This window comes from Heterodontus francisci, chromosome 7 (assembly GCF_036365525.1).
Source record: "Heterodontus francisci isolate sHetFra1 chromosome 7, sHetFra1.hap1, whole genome shotgun sequence".
Classification (NCBI taxonomy): Eukaryota; Metazoa; Chordata; class Chondrichthyes; order Heterodontiformes; family Heterodontidae; genus Heterodontus; species Heterodontus francisci.
This window is the reverse complement of record NC_090377.1, coordinates 60482593-60507074: the sequence shown is the minus strand read 5'-3', so window position 1 is coordinate 60507074 and position 24482 is coordinate 60482593. Positions and strand designations below refer to the sequence as shown.

At 39.1% G+C, this 24482-nt stretch overlaps 2 protein-coding genes across 6 annotated transcripts in view; one reads left to right on the top strand and one right to left on the bottom strand.

Moving 5' to 3' along the window:
- The window catches only part of tanc1a (tetratricopeptide repeat, ankyrin repeat and coiled-coil containing 1a), a 291461-nt gene extending 269652 nt beyond the window's left edge, over positions 1-21809 (top strand). For 2 of the 5 annotated variants that reach the window (XM_068035280.1, XM_068035279.1), the window contains exons 24-26: positions 7595-7741; positions 18866-18966; positions 19198-21809. In XM_068035280.1, the coding sequence (XP_067891381.1) occupies positions 7595-7741; positions 18866-18966; positions 19198-20584 (1635 nt within the window). In that variant the 3' untranslated portion in view covers positions 20585-21809. The remainder of the gene's footprint in view (positions 1-7594; positions 7742-18865; positions 18967-19197) is intronic. The other 3 variants (XM_068035278.1, XM_068035276.1, XM_068035281.1) reach the window with 2 other exon arrangements.
- A 112-nt stretch (positions 21810-21921) lies between these two features.
- wdsub1 (WD repeat, sterile alpha motif and U-box domain containing 1) overlaps positions 21922-24482 on the bottom strand; it is a 95219-nt gene continuing 92658 nt past the window's right edge. The window contains exons 10-11 of the mRNA XM_068035285.1: positions 22851-22991; positions 21922-22229 (exon numbers count right to left, since the gene is read on the bottom strand). Coding sequence (XP_067891386.1) covers positions 22042-22229; positions 22851-22991 — 329 coding nt within the window. The 3' untranslated portion in view covers positions 21922-22041. The remainder of the gene's footprint in view (positions 22230-22850; positions 22992-24482) is intronic.

Below are 24482 nucleotides of genomic sequence, written 5' to 3'. Positions count from 1 at the left end.
TGTGCAGTATAGCTCTATGACTCTAATTTGCATCTATCTCTTTCCTCAGTTTCCAGAGTTTGTTAATCATAGCAGAAGGGTGAAGGTGTTTGCCATCTCCATATTAGAGTCATACAGCACAGAAACAGGCCCTTCGACCCATCGTGTCTGTGCTGACGATCAAGCACCTGTCTATTCTAATCCCATTTTCCAGCACTTGGCCCGTAGCCTTGTATGCTATGGCATTTCAAGTGCTCATCTAAATACCTCTTAAATGTTGTGAGGGTTCCTGCCTGTACCACCTCTTCAGGCAGTGTGTTCCAGATTCCAACCACCCTCTGAGTGAAATTTTTTTTTCCTCAAATCCCCTCTAAACCTCCTGCTCCTTACCTTTAAATCTATGCCCCCTGGCTATTGACCCCTCCGCTAAGGGAAAAAGTTTCTTCCTATCTAATCTATCAATGCCCCCCATAATTTTGTATACCTCAATCACGTTCCCCCCATCTCAGTCTTTTCTGCTCTATTGATCTTTATGACCCTGATTCTAGGTTATTCAATTTTTTCCTGCCCGCTTCAAGATACTGATTCTTTGCTGCAGTACTTCTGTGAGTTCTAGTTGTCCCTACAGTGCTAGGCCTGTAGCTGTTATTCATGTATGATCTTCCACAATTAGAATCAGCAAGATGTTGTACCATGAAAATGATTACAGCTAAACCCAAACCTGACCTTTTATAGGTGCTGGCTAGCAGTCAGGTGTGAGAATGCTGGATAAATTTTTACCTTTCTTAACACAGGTGGTGAGGCCAGTTGTGTTAACCGGGCAGTGCCAGGGTTGCTATTAGCTATCTTATTGTAGGCCAGGGTTTGTACTTGTAACCTTCCTGGTCTATATGGTGTAACTACTTTTTGAATAAATCTAAGAGTCATTACACAGACCAAACCAATGTACTGAAATCAGAAAGGAATTTGGGTGTGCAGTTAAATAAATCTTTAGAGGTGGGCGAGCACGTGGGGGGAAAAAAAGTTATCGTAAATATGACTTTGGGGTTTATGTTGAGAGGGGTTGAGTAGAAATGCAAAGAGATCATGATGTACAAAACAATTGTTGGGCTACATCTGGAGTACAAATGGCCTACATGTGTGCTAAGAAATATTGTTCTCTATAAACCAGCTTCTTGGTTGCTGAAATGCTTGTTATATAAAGATGATCCACTTCTATTAGAATGTAGGAAACCTTCTACTTACACATCTTACAAAATCAGATATAGGAAGTTGTTCTCTGGTGTTCCAATCATAATTTAGTCAGTATTTGAATTCTCTAAACCATGTCAATTTGTTGCTGAAATCCATCTCCAGAGATTCCATCAATCTTTCTTGATGGACTCCCTCCAGGTCCCCTGAGATTCCATCTTGTTTCATGATTCATGAGAGGGGTCTGTAAATGTAATCCTCCAAACTCCTCCAATACATCCTTCAATTTGGTTGTTCACAAATTTATACCCAAGATATTAGAATTCACTTGCACCGTTAAGGGGTCTCGAATTATCCTAATATGGACTGGGATAGTAATGTGTAAATGCCAGAGAGAGGGAAGAGTTTTTAAAGTGTGTTCAAGGGAATTTTCTACATCAGTATTTTTCTAGTCCAACGAGGAAGGAAGCATTTCAGTCTGGTTCTGGGAATGAGGTGGGACAAGTGGATCAAGTGTCAGTAGGGGAGCATTTAGGGGTCAGTGATCATAGTATCATATGGTTTAAGTTAGCTATGGAAAAGGACAATAAGCAATCCAGAGTAAAAAATAATTAATTGGAGGAGGGCCAGTTTCAATGGGGTGAGAATGGATTTGGCCCAGGTAAATTGGAATCAAAGATTGACAGACAAAACTGCAATTTAACAATGGGCTACCTTTAAAGAGGAGATAGTTCAGTTCAATTACAGTCAAGGTACTTTCCCATGAGCGGGAAAAGTAGGACGAAAGTAGGTGATGGAAGAGATATGGAATAAGATCAATCAGAAAAAGGGTGTGTATGTCAGATGTCAGGTTGATAATACAAGTGAGAACTAGGCTGAATATAGGAAGTTCAAAGGGGAAGTGAAAAAAGAAATGAGAAGCAAAAAGACAGTATGAGAAAAGACTGGCAGCCAACATAAAAGGGAATCCAAAAGTCTTCTGTAGGCATATAAATAGTAAAAAGGTGGTAAAAGGATGAGCGGGACTGATTGGGGACCAAAAATGGGATTTACAGATGGAGGCAGAAGAACTAAATGAGTATTTTGTATCTGTCTTTATCAAGGAAGAAGATGTTGCCAAAGTTGTAGTGAACGAGGAGGTAGTTCAGACACTGGATGGCTTAAAAATGAATAAAGAAGTGCTATTAGAAAGGCTGACTGTACTTAAAAGTTGATAAGTCACCTGGACTAGATGAGATACCTCCGAGGATACTGAGGAAAGGGTGAAAATTGCCAATGTTAAACACTTGTTCAAAAAAGGGTGCAAGGATAAGCCCAACAACTATAGGCCAGTCAGTTTAACCCACATGGAAAGCTTTTAGAAATTAACATTAATTTCTAAATGTGGATTAATTAAGGAAAGCCAGCATGGATTTCTTAAAGGAAAATCATGTTTAACTAACTTGATTGAGTTTTCCAATGAGGTAACAGAAAGGGTTGATGAAGGTAATGCAATTGATGTGGTTTACATGGACTTCCATGATGTGGTTTACATGGCATTTAATAAAGTGCCACATAGGCTTGTCCCATGGAAGAAAAGGAATAGTGGCTGCAAGGATATAAAGTTGCCTCAGGGGTTTCCCAGGGATCGGCATTTGGACCACTGTTTGATCTGTATTAAAGATCTAGACGTGGGTGTGCAGGACACAATTTCAAAATTTGCAAATGACATAAAATGGAAGTATTGTGAAAGGTGAGGAGGATAGTGATAGACTTCAAGAGGACATAGGCTGGTGGAGTGGGTGGACAGGTTGTTAGGATCCCCGTGGAGATCAACAAGCCAAAAAAATTGAATTTACCTACCAACCCCAATAGAAAAACCAAACTGACAAGATTTCGCTTTTATAAATTTACTCCAACAATCAAACCAAAATCAACCTAACTTAAACATGAAATAACTGACAAATCAATCAATATATATAGTTTACAGATTACACATTAATTATCAGATGCAACATGGATTTACTGGGCAGCCCTCTTAGCAAAGATGGCAACAAACAGCCATAAAGTTCTTCAAAACTTTGAACTTGTTCAGGTAGATTTCCAGCTCCTGCCCTCCAAGATGCAGGTACCAATGTAATGCCTTCTCCTTGATAGTGAGCTTTGCAGTCTTCTCTTCAACATTTTGGTTTTGTCGCCTCTCGCCTGTCCTCGGCCCTGATCATGACAGTCTTGGTGATGTGATTCCACCAGTATTTCTTTAAGTCACCGAAAGCAGCTGCCTCAACTCGTATTTTCCAATGGCCAGCTCCCTGCATCAGTTTTCTCTCTCTTCAGCTTCTCTGCCAAAAAGCCTGCAGTCTCCTTGAATTCTACAATCTTCCAATCTGAGCTTGGATAGCTCTAGTCACTTGCCTCTGGTAAAAATCACTCAGTCTTATCAGGTTCCAACCAATTTCAATTTCCCCAGAAACCTGAGATTTCTAGTTTCACTTTCAAGTTAGGGTCTGTCTTTGAAAAGAGCTTTGAAACCAGAGTCAGTGCATAATTCGACAGACAGCATGCACACTCTTCCCCATAGGTCCTGCAAAATCATGGACTCCATCACACTTCCCGCACCTTGGGAAAAATAAAGCTTTACTGTAGTAAAGTTTTCTTTACAACAGTTCAGAAATACAGCAAGTTCTTAATGTCATAAACATGTTACCAAATAGCTTATTACATACTGTACAGGTAACATTTTCATATTGCGCAATTATACATATATTAGCAGTATTCAACATAATAGGAATATAACTCAGCTTTCCTTCTCTCTCTCTCTCACCCCTTTAAACTCTGGACAGAGCATCAGCAATTTATATTGCTTTTTCTTGCAACATGCAGAATTTTCAGCTGTAACATCAAACTCCAGCGAAACAGACTGATCTTTGTTCTGAAATTTTGGAGAAGCACAAGTGGGTTGTGATCTGTATAAGATGTATTTCCTCCGACTGTTGGTTACGTATACCTCAAACTGTTGCAGAGCCAATACAAGACTTAAAGCCTCTTTCTCGATGGTCGCGTACTTTCTTTGATGCTTATTAAATTTCCTAGAGATGTAGCTAACGGGCTGTTCCATACCACCAGCATCATCTCGGATTAGCATCGCTCCTACCCCATGTCACTGATGCAATAGCCACCTTGAGTGACTTAATAAAATCTGGGGCTGCAAGAACTGGTTCCTTTATCAAAATGGCCTTTTTTAACAGATTTGTCAATGGGATGATGACTGCACTGAAATTAGGGGCAAATCTCCCATAGAACCCACACATAGCAGAAATTGTAACACTTCTTTCTTTGTCTTGGGTACAGGAAAATCTATTATCGCTTGAACCTTGCGGTAGCACTTGACCCACGATATGTCCTAACTAAGTGACTTTGGCCTTGCATACTTGCTCTCTGCCAGATTAATGACCAGGTTAGCTCTGGCCAGCCTGTCAAATAGACTTCGCAAATGTTGGACATGAGCACTCCACGTGCTGCTGTACACCAAAAGGTCACCGACGTACACAACACAAACAGACAATCTGGTGTGACAAAAGCAGAATTTTTTTTGGTTTGGTTGATCAAGGGGTCTTGCCAATATCTTTTAAGCAAATCTGGCTAACAAAGGGCGAGTTCCCCACCCAATCAATACAATCCTTGAGCCTCAGGATCGGATAGGAGTCCGTCTTAATTACCACGTTAACCAGTGCAGCACCTTTTGAGAATCATCTGGTTTGGTAGCAATACAACAGGAGAACTCCAATTACTTTGACTAGGTTAGATTATATCATTGCTTAACATTTATTGAACCTCCTCCCTGACTTTGGGCAATCTGCTGGGATGAGTCTACGGGGGTTTTGTTTAATTGGTTTAGCTTCCCCTACATCAATCTCATGAATAGCCATGAATAGAGAAGTACGGCCTGGCTTATCTGTGCACACAGGCTTATACTCTTTCAATACATCAACTATGTCTTTCCTCTGTTGCTGTGGTAGATGGTGTAACACCTCATCTAGATCCTCCAACACCTCTGCATTTGCCAACTTCGCCACGGGAGGCTCAATCTGAGAACTCTCAGTCCCAGACTCATCATCTGGTTCTTTACATGCACCAGGATCACCATCTACATTCTCTACCACCTGTGCAATACCTACTGGCTGATTGTACTCATGGTCATAGTACCTCTTCAACATATTCACATGACATACCCTTTGACTCTTTAGTATGTCTGGGGTACTACATAGTTCACATCATTGAGTTTTAATACAGTAATGTTCACTAATCTTTTTAATCCTTTTAATGGTCCACCAGTGTTATGGCCACATGGTAAAGGGTGTGGGTGGTTTCCACTGTTCAACTCTCAACTGACTGTAGCAAGCGTTTTTGTTTCTAGGGTTTTTACCCCTTTTGATTTGTCAAATAAACAGATAGCAACAGGTTTTCTTTTAGGTTTAAATTGAAGATTGACTATTTATTGAGCAATGTTCACTTCTGAAATGGTCGCAACCGCACCCACATTCATTCGCACACACACGAGAGAGAGAAAAAGGGGTAAGGGGTTTGAAGTGAGGTGGATTTTCGGGGTTCATGGTAAACTGTTGAATCTTCTCGGAGGTCAGTTTCTCTTTTAAAGTTGCACACCAGGGTTTTGTAAATTTCTTGGAGTAGCTGAGTCTTCAGTCTAGAGACGGGGGAGCTACTTCCGGTTCTCTGCTGCACAAATTGAAGTATAGAATTCACAGGGCACCTCCTTTTGGCTTTTGCTGGATTTCTCCCAGGTCTCAGCTGGACAGGCCAGTGACTAAGTCACATTTTAAGTCAAACCTATATAAGGGAATGGGTAAATAGGTTCCATCAAAACCCTGAACTAACACCTTTGTATTCAGCAAAATACCAGGGAAGAAATTAATGTCACCTGCTGACACCAGTGACTGTGCTGCCCCTGTATTTCTAAGAATAGCAATTGCCTTTGTCACCAGACAAAAGTGGGGATACTTCCCCTTCAAACAGAAAACATGTATACTTTTCTGCAACCTGATTCACTCTTATCAGTGAACATGGGAGAAACTGTCTCGTTAATGTTAGCCGCTAGGACAGTATTTCCTGGGGGAGACCCATTTGACTGTAAAAATGCAATGGATTTGTTTTTCCCCTTCCGACCAACACTCAGCCTTTACATCCTTTTTTGTGACAAAAATAGCATGTTGATACCCTCGAACCAAACTTGTCATCTGTACTTTTTTTTTTAAACCAACCTGAGGTGTGTCTGTGTCTTTACCGTTGCCATTTTTCTCAATAGAACCAGATCCTTTTTTCACCATCAAACTTCTTCCCTCTCCAATTTCTGTGAAAGTTTCCAAATTGGGGCCTGTGACTACTACTCGTGAATCAATTCATAATCATCTACCACTACTGCGGCTTCCTTTATTTTGCAAACTTTATATTCTTCCAGGTGGGATTTTATTCCCAAAGGGGCACTATTTTTGAATTCTTCCATCATAATCACTTATCTAAGGCGCTCAGTCTTATACCACCTATTAAACGCCATTTCCTCCTCTAGCAAATTCCACATATGTCTGGCCCTGTCTCCTTTTTAAATTTCTGAATTTTTGTCTGTAGGCTTCTGGTGCCAACTCAATCAAGTATTGAGAACAGCAGTCTTTACTTTGTCATAATCTTGAGTGATCATCTGAAAGAGATGAGTGCACCTCCAAAGCTTTCCCTATGATTTCGTCCAATCCAGATTCATGGTAATTTTCTCAAATGACGTAAAGTACATCTCTATTCCTTTCTTACTAAATTTAGGTACCAAGGGTGTATTCTTTGCCAAATCAAAACTACGAGGAGTTTGCTCTGGGCCCTCCTCAGCTTTTACCTCTAATTCATGTCTACAGACTGAGCTTTTTCCCTTTTCAATTCGAATTTGAATTCAAGTTTTCACATTGGCCTTTCTATTTCTAACTTTTCCCTTTTTTTTTAATTCGTTTTTTTTTATTTCTTTTTCAAATTTCATCTCTATTTTGAATTGAATTTTTACTAGCTCTAACAGGCTCAGGAATGGAATCTCTGTTTCTCTCTAAGGACCCTCCTGTTCCTAATACCCCACACTAGTCAATTTTCAGCAAGACGTGAAGTAATCCAGAACTTGAGTACCTAATTTTGGGGTTTTATTTATTTAAACCAACGGTATCCTTCATATATTGCATTCACACTTAATGCCTCAGGCCATTGCAGACAGTAAATAGATTGGGTTTTATCTTTTTCTTGTTTTTTCCTTTAGGTAAAATCAAACTGATGTCTTATGGGTATGAATAAGCTTAGACACATGACTGATAAACATGTCTTGACAGCTGAATATGTCAAAAATGAATTGGTATTGATGCTTAAAGCCATGATATGTTTTTGCTCTCAACACCTACAGAAAGGAAAGATGAAAGAGGCAGCTCAGAGATATCAGTATGCACTAAGAAAATTTCCACGAGAAGGATTTGGGGATGAAATGAAGCCTTTTAGAGATCTGAGGGTTTCTCTATACTTAAACCTGTCTCGATGTCGGAGGAAAACTAATGTAAGCTATTCTGTCTGATTTTATTAGATTTCCAATTTATTTAAAGCCTGATTTATTTAAAATCCTTTGTTTAAAAAGTGGTTAATCACATTTATCACTGTTAAGTGTCTTTTATTTTGAGTTGTCCTGGTGAAGGCAGCTGGAGTTCTGAAAGTTTTACTTGTTGCTTTGGTATTACATAAGTTTCTGATCTGTGGCATAGCCCATCAGGAATAGCTTCTTACTTTGGCATCACTCATCTTCTATTGAGTGTCAGCTTATACTATGTGTTCAAGCTCCATGGACCTTGGAAGCCTAATGCAGGACTGAGTGCTGAATTCTCTGGTACAGTTTTTCACAAGAGATGTTCAGGGGAATGTTGAGAACGGTGATGGATTTCATCGAGACAAATTTGCAGTGTCCAGCTTATAGGCATTACTTGGCTTAAGGAAAAGAGCAGACCAATTTTAACAAGGTACCAATGGATGGTAGAATGTGCCAAGTAAGTGCTGAATGTATTACTGGATATTTACTGTATTTTACTGATATTTACTACTAATACTTACTGTATGCATGTTTGATATATATGTAAAAGAAGCCAGACCAAGCCTTGCCCTTCCTAACAGATGCATATAAGAATAGGACTGGATTTCTCCCATAGACGTCTGAGATTTTTATCATATCCAGTTTAGCTTGCCTCTGAACCACCTTAGATACCCAGTTTAAAGTAATTTAATAGTTACATACCAAGACCATCAAAATGGAATTACTGTACAACTTTTGACTGGAGTGAATTAACTTCTTTGCCAGTCATTTAAATATGAAAGATATGAACTACCACTGTTTTATTCATGCATTTATATAAACATATTTAATGCCTCTTTAAGTGTCTGTTGTAGTTCTCAATGCTTAACCTTGAGTATAGATTAATCAACAGAGTATGTCATTACAGGCACAAATGCAATTTAAGCCTATCGAGGTATCCTCCATTGCAGCTGGATTCTTGATTTGCCGTTACTTTGCTATATGGTACTGTTCGAGGATATAATATGGCTTAACAAGGCCAGATTTACAGTTTGTATTTAATGTTGATAAGTTAACAGCTTTGAGTATACAGGCTATATTGGGTGCAAACATTCATGGTCCTTCAAGTTGACCATATTTGTGGCATCAATCTGTTCAACTCCCTTTTGAATGCTCCTCTTCTTGGGAATGCATGTTGTTGTCTTGTTTCTTCAGTTGTCATCTCGTTGTGTCTGAACTAACCTGGCATGTACAAGTTTCACTGTATTGCTGTATTGTCAATAAAGTTCTTTCACTCAGAGCTATAACCTTACAAAACGCATCACCATAATGTTTATAAGTTACTTCTATCAGGATAAATCTTTAACCTGCCTTAATCTTACAGTTTCACTTTTAACCCTATTTCTGCTTCTGTAGAACTGCATTAAGCCTTCATACAGCTTATGTACTTTCTAAAAGATTATAGCACTCTGGAAACTAAGTAGCTAGTTTCCTTTTTACTTTTCTCCTGCCTTTCTTGTACCTACCTGCTTAGAGAGGGAGAAAGCTTTGCGGATTTTATCTATCAGAATTGAGTGAAACCGATCTATTGTGAGCTTAAACCTCAACAGTGAAAATGGTGTCACGCAGACCCCCATCTGCCAAAACTGAGGCACACATTATTTCACCACATGAATATTAAAACTTAAAATTGTGGCTGGGAAGAAAAGAGGGCCTATCACAAGGAATTGCCAAGCCCCTGACTGGAAAGACATTTACATGCTGGCAGACAGTGTTGGAACAACGGGCCCAGTCCCTGCTTCTCCAATACACAGACCTGGTCAGGCCAGTTTAGTCACATGACGAACTGGCTGTTTGAATTTGAACTTGCTGAGAGAAAGAAACTCAGAAAGCTGTTTGCTCCTGGACTGAGAATACCTCTCTCCTGTCTCCTCCCATCTCTTTCTCATGGAACCGGAGACCCATTGAAGACACGTGAACTCAAAGAAAGAAAACTCTCCTACGTGAACCAGGTTTAAGAAGAATACTGGGCCCCAACAAAAAGTAAGAGCTGTCTACAATCAAAGACTCTACGGTGAGCTGGAAACACAAACAGTAATAAGAAACCCCCTTCAGGGACTGCCTCAAACCTCTCTATTTTTCTTATGCTCTTTTCTGTCCCTATTTGAATGTGTGTATTGCATGTGCATGCTTGCGTGTACACGTATATCTGTAGGCATTAACCAACTTAGAGTTTAAATAAGTTTAATAAATTTCTATTTTCTTCTTTAAACTGAAGAGAAGCTGGTGTGGTCATTTCTTTGCCTTATAATTGGAAAGTGGTGAACAAGGATTCACCAAGGGGGGAGATCAAAACACTATGTTTAAAAATTAAACCCCATTACAATAAGCCCAGGTGAAGACACATTTCTCCGATTGTAACAATGGTTATCCTGATCACCAAGGTCTTTCCTAGATATCTGTCATCTGTACTGGCATGTTGGCTAAAATGTTTGGGAACCAAACCATGCTAGTTAATTTGCATCTTTAACATTCTGTAGCATTTAGCACCAGCTAGATAGCCCATAATCCCAACCAGTGTCTCCTTAGAAGTCCATATGCTTATTTCAGCGCTGGGTCATCAATTAAATTTTCAGATTACTATTGTCATGATCCCATCTTTTTTTCTCTCCGGGAAATATGTCCTGTGTTTTTAAGACAGCAAAGGATCAATACTGCTTTAAGAACAAGCAGGCCTCAAGAGTTACCAAGAAGGTGCATTCTCGTTGCCTTGGATACAGCCATTCGAAGACTGCGATTTAAAGGGTGCATTCTCGTTGCCTTGGATAAAGCCACTGGGACTGAGCATCGAGAGATACATTTATTACAATTTAATTTTGAACTGGCTTATAATGTTCTAACAGGGGACACAGACAGACAGCTGCATGTTAGCGCCTGAAGGAAGAGCTCTCAGCCCATTTCAACTGAAGGAAGAGAATTTAGTCTTTATTATATTTCAAATTTCTAAAAAAAAAAGTCAAGCCAAAACACAGATCTCTGATAATTTAAACTGAAGGAAGAGAAGTTAGATTGTGACAATCTTTTATCCCTCAAAAACCCTAAAGTCAGATTGGTTCTATTGGAAGTGTTTGCAAGTTGTTAATTGTTGAAATTCATCGCTGGAGAAGGAAAGCATCACTTACTGCTGGAATTAGACTACAGACTGTTCTGCAGTTGAAGAACCTTTTTCTCCCCATAGATGGCTATGAGGACTTCAAGCAACCGTGGACTTTTTCACCTCTTGCAGGAGCGTAAATTTGCAAGGACACATATTTTTTCTATTTTAAATGTTGTTTATATCTTCATAGTGTTTAAGAATTTAGTTTTTATAATTAAAAAGTTAATTTGTTGATTTAAAGACACCTGGTTTGGTTAGCCACATTCGGAGGTTAATAGATGGTACATTTTGGTGGTCTTTAATTTGGAAAGTTTAAAATGATATGTTAGGTGATCTGTGGAGGGACGGATTGAAGTAACAGTGCGTTTCTCCCACCACAATCAGAATCGTATGTTTTGATTGGGGGCTTTGACTGGAGCGGTCGGTCGTAACACTATCCTAAAGGTTAAAGGCACTTGTGATTCTGTTGTCAACAGCAATTTACTAGCTGTTTGGGGTGTGAGCTCTTTCGTAATCAACTTTCCTGGAAACCTAACTTTCTCAGAATTCCAGAGTTAACCTTTTGGGTTTTCCCAGAATTTAGTAGCCTTGATGCTTTACAAGAAAAACATTAAATTAAAAACAATCAAGTACCTTCTGATAGTAATTAAAATTAAGTTTAAAGTAAAATATTTTATAATGCAAAGAATGGATTAAATCTGATCATTGCATGCACAAAATGAACAATACATTTTGGATAAACAAGTTTGTATGGTCCATTTCACAAGGTAGTTACAGATGAGGCAGGCCATTTTAAGTCGTTCATCTAAAAAGAACCTCAAATCCCCCATTTCAGTGTTCAGTTGTTACTTACCAGTTTCCAGAGTCACTACTGTTCCTGGAAGTTTATCCCATATGTTTGTGTGTGTAAATAGTTTTCCTGACATCAATCCTAAATTTTACCTTTTACTAGATAGAAACTATGTCTGCTTCTCCAACTCTCAGTATTTAATGTAAAATACAGTTTTTATTTCCCATTCACCTATCTTACTTATAGAGAGAGCATCTCTTTTTGGACATTTCTTTTACAGGTTGAAAAGTCCAAGTTACTGGTCTTTCCTTTGTAACTCTGACTATGGTTTAGCCTTATGGCTCTTGGTTTTAAGCTGATTTGCAATTTTTATGATTTTTACCTCATCTCTGTCTGTCCTTTTACTGTGGTATAACTGATTTTTTTTTTTGCTGTTGTGTTTAACCTCTGTTGCTATGCTTTTTTTCCTTGTTCCTATTTTCTCCTCTGAACACCTGTTTAGCATGTTTCTGCATTTTCTTACTTTCCTCCAAGTAACCACTATACAAATCCAGCAGGGAGAAAATAAATTATTTTTCCTCCTAATTTGTATGTGCATTTAGGATCAAATTTGTTTAATCGGAGTTTATTGGTTTTAGGAATGCATTTATCCTGCATTTTTGGAATTGTACCTTTAAAAGTGTTCCACTGATGTGTTTTACAGCAACCTACTCCAATCCATTTTCTTTAGCCCTTTTCTTATCACTAGAGGAAATTGTCCTAATGCGAACTTGAAGGTTTGTGTTGTATCCCTAGTGTATGCTTATATTTCAGAGATTTAAATCTCTGACCACAGAGTCAACTTAATTTACCTCTGCACTGTTCTTGACATACAGGGATGCGCCATCATCTTTTCTGTGCACGCTGTCTTTCTTGAACACACTATATCTACTGAATGTTAAATTCATTTCCATCCTCTGACTTCAACCATGTTTCTGTTCCCACTGTATCACAGTTTCCAGTTCTTTGTCTCTAATATTTTTAGTTCTTGTACGTCACTCTATGTATTGTCTATACCCAGTTTCTACTCTGCAAGCTGCTTCTCTGGGATATGGTTTTGACCCTGCCCTTCACCATTATCTTGTCTAGTTTAAATGATTCTCAATAGTTGCATCATCATTCTTTTAAATTCAGTTTTTCCTATGGTTTTGGTTCAGCTTTATTCTGAATGTGTTCCTAGTTATTTATGAAAGTAGCATAAGTTTATGAAGGTTTATGCACCAGGTTGTGAGGCATTCATTTACAACCTCAAATTCCAAAAGTATACTGTAAAACTTTACTTCGCATCTGTGAGTTTGAAGGCAATCCTCGCACACTTGACTTTTTCTCCCTTTGTTGTTTACCCCTACATGGACTATTGCCACGATGCCTCTACCTCTCATCTCAGTATCCCTTCTAACCTTTCTTTGATATGTACTGCTCTCAGTCCAGGCAGACAACTGATCATTCTATTGGTATTGCCTTTATGATGCACATGGTTGGTCATATTCCTGAGCACAGTCCCCTCTGACTGCAATCTCATTGTGACTCTCAATACAAGCTGTCTTTTCTTTTGATGAAAGGTCACTGACCTGAAACCTTAACTTTGCTTCCCTCTCCACAGATGCTGCCAGACCTGCTGAGTATTTCCAGCACTTTTTGGTTTTATGTCTTTTCTTCTACTAGTTGCCACTTTTGAGACCACCTTTATTGCTACTTTCAAAGAAAGAGCCTGATAGCTGTTCATTTATGTAATCTCAAATGGCTTCACAGGATTCTTAAGATGTCTGAACAATCTATCTATTATTCTCACTATCTTGGCTTCCCTTAGTCCTTGCCTTTATTTCATGGTAATCCTGTTATGGTGGACCCCAGCTGATAGTTCACTCTCGTGGTCTAGTGTTTTGGTCATTTCACAGACCTGTGATGACTCATTTACCAAAACTAATACTATCCACTTGCCCTCAAAAATATTCTCACTTTTGTCTGTCTGTATAAGGTCCTGAAACTTCCTTTCTAAAGTTATAATACTTTTCTTATTTATTTTCTGAACCTGTGTCAGCCATGCCTCGTGATAGGCACGCTCGCCTGAGTCAGAAGGTTGTGGGTTCAATTCCCACTCAAGGACTTCAACACAAAAATCAATGCTGACAGTCTAGTGCAGTACTGAGGACTCTGGCACTGTTGGAGGTGCCATCTTTAGATAAGGCATTAAACTGAGGCTCCGACTCTCCTCTCGGGTGAAAGTAAAAGATCCCATGGAACTATTTCGAAGAGTAGGGGAATTATCACCGGTGCCCTGGCTAATATTTATCCCTGAATGAATGTCACAAAAAGATTATCTGGTCATTTTCAAATGCTGTTAGTGTGCAAGTTGGCTGCTGCGTTTCCTACATTGCTTCATTGGCTATAGAGAGATTTGGGACATCTTGCGGTCATGAAAGGCGCATATAAATGCAAGTCTATTTTTTCATTGTAGACAGTTATCACATTTCTTCACTCTTTCGTGAAGCCTGGCACTTTTGCTCGTAAACATCCTCCGTCGATCATTACTTCATTTCTTCTGTCCCCATTAGAACTTACTTTTCTCATTTGCTATCTTTTGTTTCGACTTACTTAGATGAATCAGAATGATGCAGCATAGGAGAAAGCCAGTCAGCCCATTGTGCCTTTGCTGGCTCTTTGGTAGAGCTATCTGGTTAGTCCCACTCCCCTGCACTTTCCACATAGCACTAATTTTTTTTCTCTTCAGGTATTTATCCTATCCCCTTTTGAATCTGCTCCCACCAACCTTTCGGACAGTGCATTCTAGATCACAGCAAGTTGCTGGGTTTGAAAAGAAAATTTCCTCATTTCGCCCCTGCCAAAAGAACCTTAAATCTGTATCCTCTGGTTACCAACTCTTCTGCTAGTGGAAACAGTTTCTCCTTATTTACTCTATCAAAACAGTTCATGATTTTGAACGCCTCTGTCGAATCTCCCCTTAACACACTCTGTTCCAAGAACAACCCCAGTCTCTCCACATAACTGAAGTCCCCCCGGAAATATTTCTTTCCCCCCACCAGTTCCACTCCCGTAAATCTTTTCTGCACCCTGTCCAAGTTCTTGACCTCCTTCTTAAAGGGTGGTTTCCAGAATTGAGCACAGTGGTTCCAGCTGAGGCCCAACTCGTTTTTATATAAAGGTTTAGCATAAATTCTTTGCTTTTGTACTCTCATTCCTCTATTAAAGCCAAGGATCCCTCTTTTTTTTTAAAAACAGCCTTCTGAACTTGCCCTGCCACATTCAAAAATTTGTGTATGTACAATCCCATGTCTCTCCCTTCCTGTGCCTCCTTTACAATTCTACCATTTAGTTTGTATTGGCCCAGATAATAATGACAAAACCATCAGCGATTCTGTGCTTCCCTAAATGTGCTGTTCAAGTCCCCCCCGATTGCAATCTATTGGAAATCACTGAACTGGTGAGAACTTCCATTCTTGCACATACTCAGTCTTGTTGGAAAAACCCTTGAATAAGTTACATCTGTCGAATGAGCTCTAACTGGGTTGTTCATAGTTCCTGTTAAACAGCTTCACTGGCCCTGAAGGAGTAATTTTATATTGACTGCCATATTTATCCGCAAGGAATTCCACATATTTAATTTTTTTTTAACAAGTTTATTATTAATCTTCTACCTTAACCCCATGTGTATGTCCGAATCATTTGTTTTGCTATATCTAAAACGTAAACGTAAAAGTGATGGGATTCAGTGCTTTTAACATCCTGGTTCAGTGGCTGATATGATTGGCTGCTTACCATGCTTGATGACATCACTGCTGCTGGACACCTGGATATCCTGTTATCTTGGCACCAGAAACAAACTGACACCAGTAAAGGTGCCACAGAGATTGCTAGATTGTTGTGGGCAGCTTTCTTTGAAGTCCAGGACATGCGTTGTTGCTTTGTGCTGACTGCATAATTCAGTCCATTGCTTCTCATTCTTCATACCAAAATGTTTCACTTTACTTGGCATTAAATTTCAATAGTTTGTCCATGTCCTCCTGAATTCTGTTAATATCTTCATAATTTCCTACATTCCCATGTTTGTCTCATGTGCAAACTTTAGAATTATACCCTATATATTCTGCAGTGCAGGTCATTAATATACCAAAAAGACCAGCAGTTCTAATATCGATCCTGAGCAGACACCACTATATCCAGTCTGAAAAACAACCGTTCACAACTATCTGCATTCATTCCCAAAGACAGTTTCATATCCATGCAGCCACATTCTCTTTAATGCCATGGGCTTTAATTTTGCCAACAAGTCTAACGTGGTACTTTATCACATATGCATCAACCTCCATGCTCTCCAGATTTATCCCTCCTTTTTAAACAAGGGTGTAACATTTGCAATCCTCCATCTTCTAGCTTCACCCCTTATCTGAGGATTGGGAAATTGTAGTCCGAGCCTCTGCAAATTTCCACCCTTACTTCCCTCAACCTAGGATGTACCCCACGACTTTTCTACTTTGAGGATTGCCAACTTTTACGTACCTCTTTATTTTTATCCTATTCAATATCACTACTACCGCTTCCTCTACTACTGCATTGGCAGCATCCTCTTTAGTGAAGACTGATGCAAAGTACTCATTTACTATCTCAGTTGTGCCCTCCACAGGGCAATTGCTTTTTGGTCCCTTATCGTCCCCACCCTTCCTTTAAGACTACTTATGTTCATAAAAGACTTTCTGGTTCCTTTTATGTTAGCCACTAATCCATTCTCATACACTCCTTTTGCCCCCTTATTCCTTTTTAGATTGCCTCTATTTTCTGTATTCAACTTAGTTCTCTATTGTATTATGAATCATACATTTGGCCTAAGCCTCTTTATCTAATTTGTCTCTCTTAGCTTTAGAGCTGTAGCTTTGGAAGCCCTTCCTTTCCCTCTCATGGGAATATGGCTACTGTATATCAAAACCACCTACCAATCTTTTGATTCCATTCCCTTTTCAATTCACTGAAGTTAACCCTCCTGCAGGCAAGTATTTTTACGCTTGATTCATTCTTGTCCTTTTTCATAACTGTTCTAAACTTAATGATATGATCACCATTCTCCAACTACTCCTGCACTGAAACATGTTCCACTTGCCCCATTTCATTTCCCAGAACCAGATCCAGCACATCTTTCCTCACGGGGTTGAAAAAACACTTAAAAGTTTCCTTGCACATATTTCATGAATTCCTCTCCTTTTGCCCTTTACACTGTTAAAGTCCCCCAATATTACTCTATAGATCCTACATCTTTATGTAATTTGTATGCAAATTTGCTCCTCTACCTCCTTCCAGCTCTTTGATGGCCTACAAATATACACCCAGTAGCATAATGGCTCTTCTACTCCTATATTGTTAATTCTAACCAAATAGATTTGGTCTTTGACCCAAACCACATTATCCTGCTCAAGTGCTATAATAGTTTCTGTGATATCTCCATCACAGTCCCATGTGCTGACTTGTGCCTGCAGTTTAACCTTATAAACCATGCTCATGTAATTTTACACACATATACTGCAAACCCATCTTAGACTGCCTTACATTTGTCCCCTGTCTGACCCCTCCCTCAGTGCAATATTTATATAGATAAGGGGATGTGCTTTAAACCAAAAAATTGACCAACTTTTAAGAACAAGATTGCATATTAAAAAGACAAAATAAGTATCCTTAATATGAATTGCTGAAAATAGGTATGCTGTCTAAGCTTTTTGTCTTGCACTCATCAGGACAATACGCAAGAATAACCAGTGTAAGGGAAAATAACAACTAATACTGCATAAGAAGAGAGTGCTGATTGGTTGGCAAGTGAACTCTGAATGGTAGAGGCATTGCCATGGAGAATGCACCAGTTTACAGTGACTGACAGTTAACTGCCAAGCTTTGTTTGAAATTTAAACCAGGCAGCTTAACTCTGGTCAAGGCATTGCCCTGAGGAATGAACCACCACATGGCTGTCACTTATTTTGTTCAGCTGAAACAGGCACAATGTGTGTACATGCTCTTTCTATCTGCAAAGAACAGGGCCCTGTGTATTAATATATGTAGCTTCCAGTATGCGCAAATGCACCATACTGCGAGCATATATCACAATACTCATGTGTGATAGGCAGGACATTTGCTCACTGTGCAAGCTTGATGCTGAAATAGGGCGAATCAGTGACATCCTGTGTGACAATGGCTACCCTGATCAGATCATTTCTCGTCATATATCGCGCAAACTTATGAACGGGCTCAAGGCTGTCATTTTAGGCCCTGAAAAGTGCCCAAACTACCTCAAATTAGCCTGAAAGGGAAATGTATCCCAAAAATTTGAACAGCTAAAGCTAGCTGTTTCACGCTGCTACTATGCAGTAGCAACACGTGTGGTGTTCGCCACTAACAGGATGCTACCATCAAGCCAAAAAGACGTCCTGCCTATCGCACAAATGAGTAATGTGATCTATGAATTTTAGTGCCAGTGTGATGCAAGGTGCATCCAAAAGACTGGCGGATCGTATCAAACATGTCCCTTCCGCTGTTCGTAACGGGCAAGATACAGGCCGTACCCAACCAGCCTGTGCTTGCAAAACTCAAACGTGTCCAACATTAGGTGTGATTCCGCGATTGGACAACATTTACTAAATAATCCGCAGTGTGCTAAGAATTACGCTGACCAATTTAAGATTGTCAGTAGGGTTCGCAGTGTGGCACATTTGCGTGTACTGGAAACTACATATATTAATACACAGGGCCCTGTTCTTTGCAGACAGAACATGTGCGCACATTGCACCTGTTTCAGCTGAACAAAATAAGTGACAGCCATTCGCTGGTTCATTCCTCAGGGCAACGTCTTGACCAATCACAGTCAAGCTGCATGGTTTAAATTTCAAACAAAGTTTGGCAGTTAACTGTCAGTCACTGTAAACTGGTGCATTTTCCATAGCAACCCTTCTACCAATCAGCACTGTCTTCCCGTGCAGTACAAGTTGTTGTTTTCCCTTACATTGGTTATTCTTTCGTGTTGTTCTGATGAGTGCAAGATGAAAATTTTCAACAACGTCTCTATTTTCAGCAATTCCCAAGTTCTGTACTACCAAATGACTATTTGTATCCCTAATGTGTTTCTTCTGCTTTCTGACAGGACTTTGGAATGGCAGAGGAATTTGCTTCTAAGGCATTGGAATTAAAGCCAAAATCATATGAAGCTTACTATGCCAGAGGAAGGGCTAAAAGGAGCAGCAGGTAAGCAGTTCCATCCATGCCTCCCAAAATAGCCTGCAGCCCACTTAAAGCAATTAATTGCTCAGAAAAGTTTTTTAAAAAGTTAGTGAAAATAGAAAAATTGATGGTCTTATTTTGTATTCTTCTGCCTGACAACTTTATTAAGTAGAATAGCCCAGGTCTGCTTCGAAAGTTAGATTGGAAGCGACTCACCACATCAGCTATTAGTGGAATACTATTTTCTTTTCACAGGCAATTTTCTGCAGCTCTTTCAGATCTACAAGAGGCTGCTAAACTTTGCCCTAACAACCGAGAAATAAAGCGGCTTTTGGCTCGGATAGAAGAGGAACATAAACAACTGCATCGAGCACAACAACAGAAGCAGCATTATCAGCAACCACAGCAAAACAATGAGTCTGATAATGAAGAGGAATTGCTACACCAACACCTTGAGAGTTCATCATTTGGCATTGAAGGAGTTGATGAGCCTGGTATTGGACCACCTATTGAAATTCAGTCTGTCTCATCAAGGCCTCAGCATTCTCCAAGCTCAGTTCTATTTAGAAAGGAATTTCAAGATGATGCAGGTTCTCAGAACCCAAGGCCTGCCTCTCCAGAGTATAAACATACACACAAATACCTTCAAGAACCACTCACACTGCAAGGACTAGTTACACAACCTCCCAAACAAGCTCAAATTGTGAAAACAAACCAGCATATGAATTTATTACAAGCTGGAGGAAAAGCTGCAAATGATCAATACAGCAATAAAACTCCAATTCCCTTGCCAAGCAATAGAAGTGTGCAACAGATAGAATCTGCAGGCAACAGTGGAACATATTCTGGGATTTATGGAGAAAGGATGACTTCTCTGTCTGTGCAGCTGAAGCACAATGAACCTACTCAAACTGAGACTTTTACAAATATAATACCAGCAGAAAGGCCACTTGTTCAATCCCAGCTGACTATGGATTTATCAGAAAATGCAGCTCAGGGAGTTCAAGTGAAGTCTTCAGATATAAACCAGCATGGATCAATAGCAGGTGTTTCTGTACCTGTGCATCAAACCATCATGAAAGGTTCTGGTTCTACTAGTAGTCTAGCCTCAAACAGTAGTGTCTCTGACAGTGGCCAAACTTTAGATGCTCACATCAAAAACAGCCTGGAATACAAGATGGAGAAGTCCAACCAAAACTTGAGTGGGGCTGAATGCAGACCAAGGACTACACCATTTATGGGAATAACAGATAAAGCAGTAAGATCCCAGCAGCATCAGTCCAACAGTCAACAGATTCGCACATGGCATGATCAATCAACAGAAGGATTAGTTACAAATGCTACTTCAGTTGGTGGTGGTCAAATTATTCATTGTGAAGCACAGTTTGCCAAACCTGTTGCTGCTTATCATGAGCACATAAAACTTCCAACTCAGGGGCCTGCTGGAAATCTTCACAATGGAATGCATTCCAAGACCTGTCAGACAGCCATGAACTTCCAAGAACCCAATTCACCCATGACAGTTCCACTTTCTGTTCAAGAGAGTATTTCTAAACCACAATCTAATGTAGCTCGAGATGTGCATTCAAGCAATATTACTTCTATAAAACCAAAGCGATCTTTTATAGAATCTAATGTGTAAAGTACCCATTGGGCTATTGAAGTCAACCAGTAAGCAACAGTTGAAAATAATTCCTTTTTGTGTATTTTGTAATCTAATAGAATTTGTAGCCACTGGTAATGTAATTCTCAGTGTGGTGCTTATTAGCATATAATTTGAATATGCTACAGTACAGCATTGCATGTTGGTTATAAAAAGGTAAGCTTTAACCCAGCTGACTATTGCACTGAGTATTGTAATATGGCATTTAACACAATAACTGCACTTTATAGAAGTACAAATTATAAAATGCCCTGAAGTGCTTTTGCTGTAATTTAAATGTTTTTATCTTGTATAAACTCAGTTAAGGATTAGAGAACATGCATTAGCATTTTTATCAGTAAAAAGGGAGCTGTCAAACAACCACACTGCATCTGTTTTTTTTAAGCCAGCCATTACAATTTTGAGATTAATCCTTCAGTTGTAAAGTGGTTCATGTAATCTTTAAAAACTTAATGTAATACTCACCTGTAATCAAGGATTATGTTGCAGAGATTAATCAAATTAAAACATTAATTAAATGTAGCTTGTGTAAATTTAACTGTATAAATATAATGGTTCAATTTTCCAATCCCAACTATTTATTTGCTTGTGCTTAAATATTTGTAAAAACAGACCTTTTACTTAGTTACGTTCCATAGTTTCTTTAAAGTGCATGCATAAACTTTCATTGCAGCTTACATGTTTAGGAGCACATGGATGTTGGTTATATTTCACTATGAACTTCAAATATAATTTATGTATTTCTTATAGAATACTGTAGAAGAAAAATAATTTCTGGAAAAGCATTGTCAAACATACTGTAATGTATAGTTTCTAGCAGAAAGCACCAGTTAAAATGTTTTGACTAACTTTTCCTGGAATATATATGGCACATTAATTCAAAAAATAAAATACAAAACTATATTCTAATATTGTTGGGTCATGAACGGTTTGTGTTTCCTGATTTTATTTCTACTTAAAACCAGAGTACTCATAATTAAATAAATTGGTCACCAGCTACTCATCCCTGGAGACTGAATTCATCCGGGCATGCAAAGCCTGGGCTTGGAAAGTTGTTCCTCAGTTCTTGCTGCACAAACAGCAGACTGACATTGGCAAGTGCATGTTTTTCTATGTTAACAGCTGTATAAATGAACATTGTGCTTCCAAATTTTCTTACTGCAGTCAATAATATTTATTTCCTATTATGAACCCCATGGAATGCAAGCTGTCTGTATGAAGTATTGTAGCAGCTACTACCTAGTTACTATTCTTTGGTACCGATGACTTAATTCCTGTCTCAAAATAAACAGTGCAAACAAAATGTCCAATTTACTGTTAGACATATGAAACTTTTATTAAATTGACATTATTGGTGTACTATATATATTATCAGTCCAGTTCTTAAATTCTAACATTTAAATTACATCAGTTTTTCTATACAAAGATTTGTTATTTTAATTGCAGCCTTGGTTTGCTGGCATTTGTAGTACTTCTCTGGCTTCTATCCAGCGATCAATGGCCATTTTAAGTGTTCTGTTGGGTGTAATTAAAGATGACTCCAATGGCTTATTTGTCATCGGACTGGTACGCCTTTTAGTATTAATCCAGCTCTCAATGGCTTCTCTCTCATACGAATAGCCATCTATCACATGAAAAGATGTTTTTGAAGAGTCAGTAGCATGCAAAAGCACAGATTATGGAACAAGGAGCCCCTCATGCCACAGACCAAACACTGGGAAAGTAAATAACAGTAGGGCTCAGAGTTCTACATGAACCACATTTCAACAGTAGAACATTCTCTAACCCATGAGCCATTGTGCATCTTTGTCATCTAATTCTGTACCAAGGACCTCCCACTCCAAAAGACGTTGTCTCCTTTGGTTTGAACCACGCTGTGGGTGTGTCACAGCAGCCCTCAATCTTCTATGCTCCAATACTCTGTAGGTAAACAGCACAGAATATTCTAAGCACACCTGAAAAGAGATCAATTTGGTTGCTTTCCAGATTTTAAACCAATTACTAATAGCTAAGAGTGGGAAAGGGGGCTAATTAACATCCCTTTTTTTTCCCCTTGTGAGTAAGTGGGCTTTCAGTATAACTCCCTGAAACTGAGAATCCATTCATTAAACTGCAACAAATTAGCACACAGCATTGAAGCACCAAAAATTAACAGTTTTACTATGCTTTAACTCTATTACTGTAAAACTACTACAATGTGAGTTATTATATAATTCACGATTACATACAGATTTAGTCTACATACCTGAAGCAATCACTGGATCAGTCATGATCTCCCTGGCTATTGGACAAAGAAATTCATCTGGTACACCAGCACAAATAGATTCCATTTTGGCTTTTAGATCTGCAATTTTTCGCAGTGCTTTGTTACGCAGTCCAAGTGACTCTGCAAAATGATTTCCAAGCCAAAGTGTACATGAAATGGCATAAAAATTTGACAATGAAAGGTCTGCTACAATTGTAATAGTAGCAACCTCAATTATATTTCAACATTAATAGTTGGAAGTGTAGGTTAAGAATAAACAGCAATAAGTTATTTAGTTAAAATTTCAAATTACATTCAAAAATACTTTCAAAGTACTGGAAAGCAGATAGAGGAGAATCTTCGTACAAAACTTAGCTTATGCTTAATGTTGCAAGATTTTCAATTATGCATCAAGGATTGTTTAAACTATTAACTGTGATGTCGATGCCTTGTTGAACTCTCTGTAGCTCAAATTTGCAGTTATCCTTGTCTGTAACCCATCTGCCTGCAACCATCGCTTACTGAGCTGAGTTTAACCTACAATGTTAAGTTTATTTCACTGCATCCCCTCCCAGTTCTTGCCTACACCATGATCTTGGCCCCAGCTTACTTCTGAAACTGGGATTTGAATGCATGTCACTAAACTGGCTCTTTATAAATGGAAAATTTACTGGCTCCTGAACATGAATTGCTGCTCTGTTCATACTCTCATCTTCCAGACCTAGTCTAGTCTCCACTTAGGAGCATAAGCATTGTTAGATAAAGGAAGACTATGGGCTATCTGGTCCATCATCTACCATCCTGATTGTTGCATAATAGCAATCAATTACTCTACAACAGATAGAATATGAGGAAAACCCCAGTGGTTGTGAGCTTTGGGAAACATGAGTCCAAAAATCACCTGTTCCACCCAAGTATGCTACACTTACCAAGCACATCATGTCTCACATTACTCATAGTGTTTCTCAAAATGATATTTTCTGAAAGAAATCTGATTTACTTTAGACTTATTCAATACTAACTGCTTCCACCCTAGGGAGCCTGTACGACAGAGTGACCACTTACTGAACTAATATTTCTGCTGATTGGTTTTGAATTTACCCACCAACACCCCCACCCCGTCATGTCAATTTGTTCTCACCAAGGTGAATAGCTGGTACATGACGTAATTCCTAAGGATCCTGAAAAACAGCACTCATAGCACTTCTCAACCTCTTTTCCTGTGAGCATGCCTAATTTACATAATCAAAATCCAATTCCTCCATCATTCTAATTGCTCTCCTGTATTCTTCAGGTGGCAATTTGACTTTGCTGACATCTGTTGGTTGCTGCACCTTACAGCAACTTACAGACACTATACTCAAAAGATTACTGCACTGCCACCACTAACATCGGCATTTGTTCCAAAACACTTAGGTGCCTGACCTACTCGTACGGGCCATAACCTGCATTATGTCATAGTTCAAAACTTCCCAACATGTCATACAATCGTGAGCAAACAAATCCACCAGGGAACTCAGCCAAGTATGCCCGCGGCTTCAACAGGACAGTAGGTACCAGTGGGCTGACGGCGCTGGTGGTACCACAAACGGTATCCCAAAACTTGCAGGAATGAAGTGGCTTACCACAAAC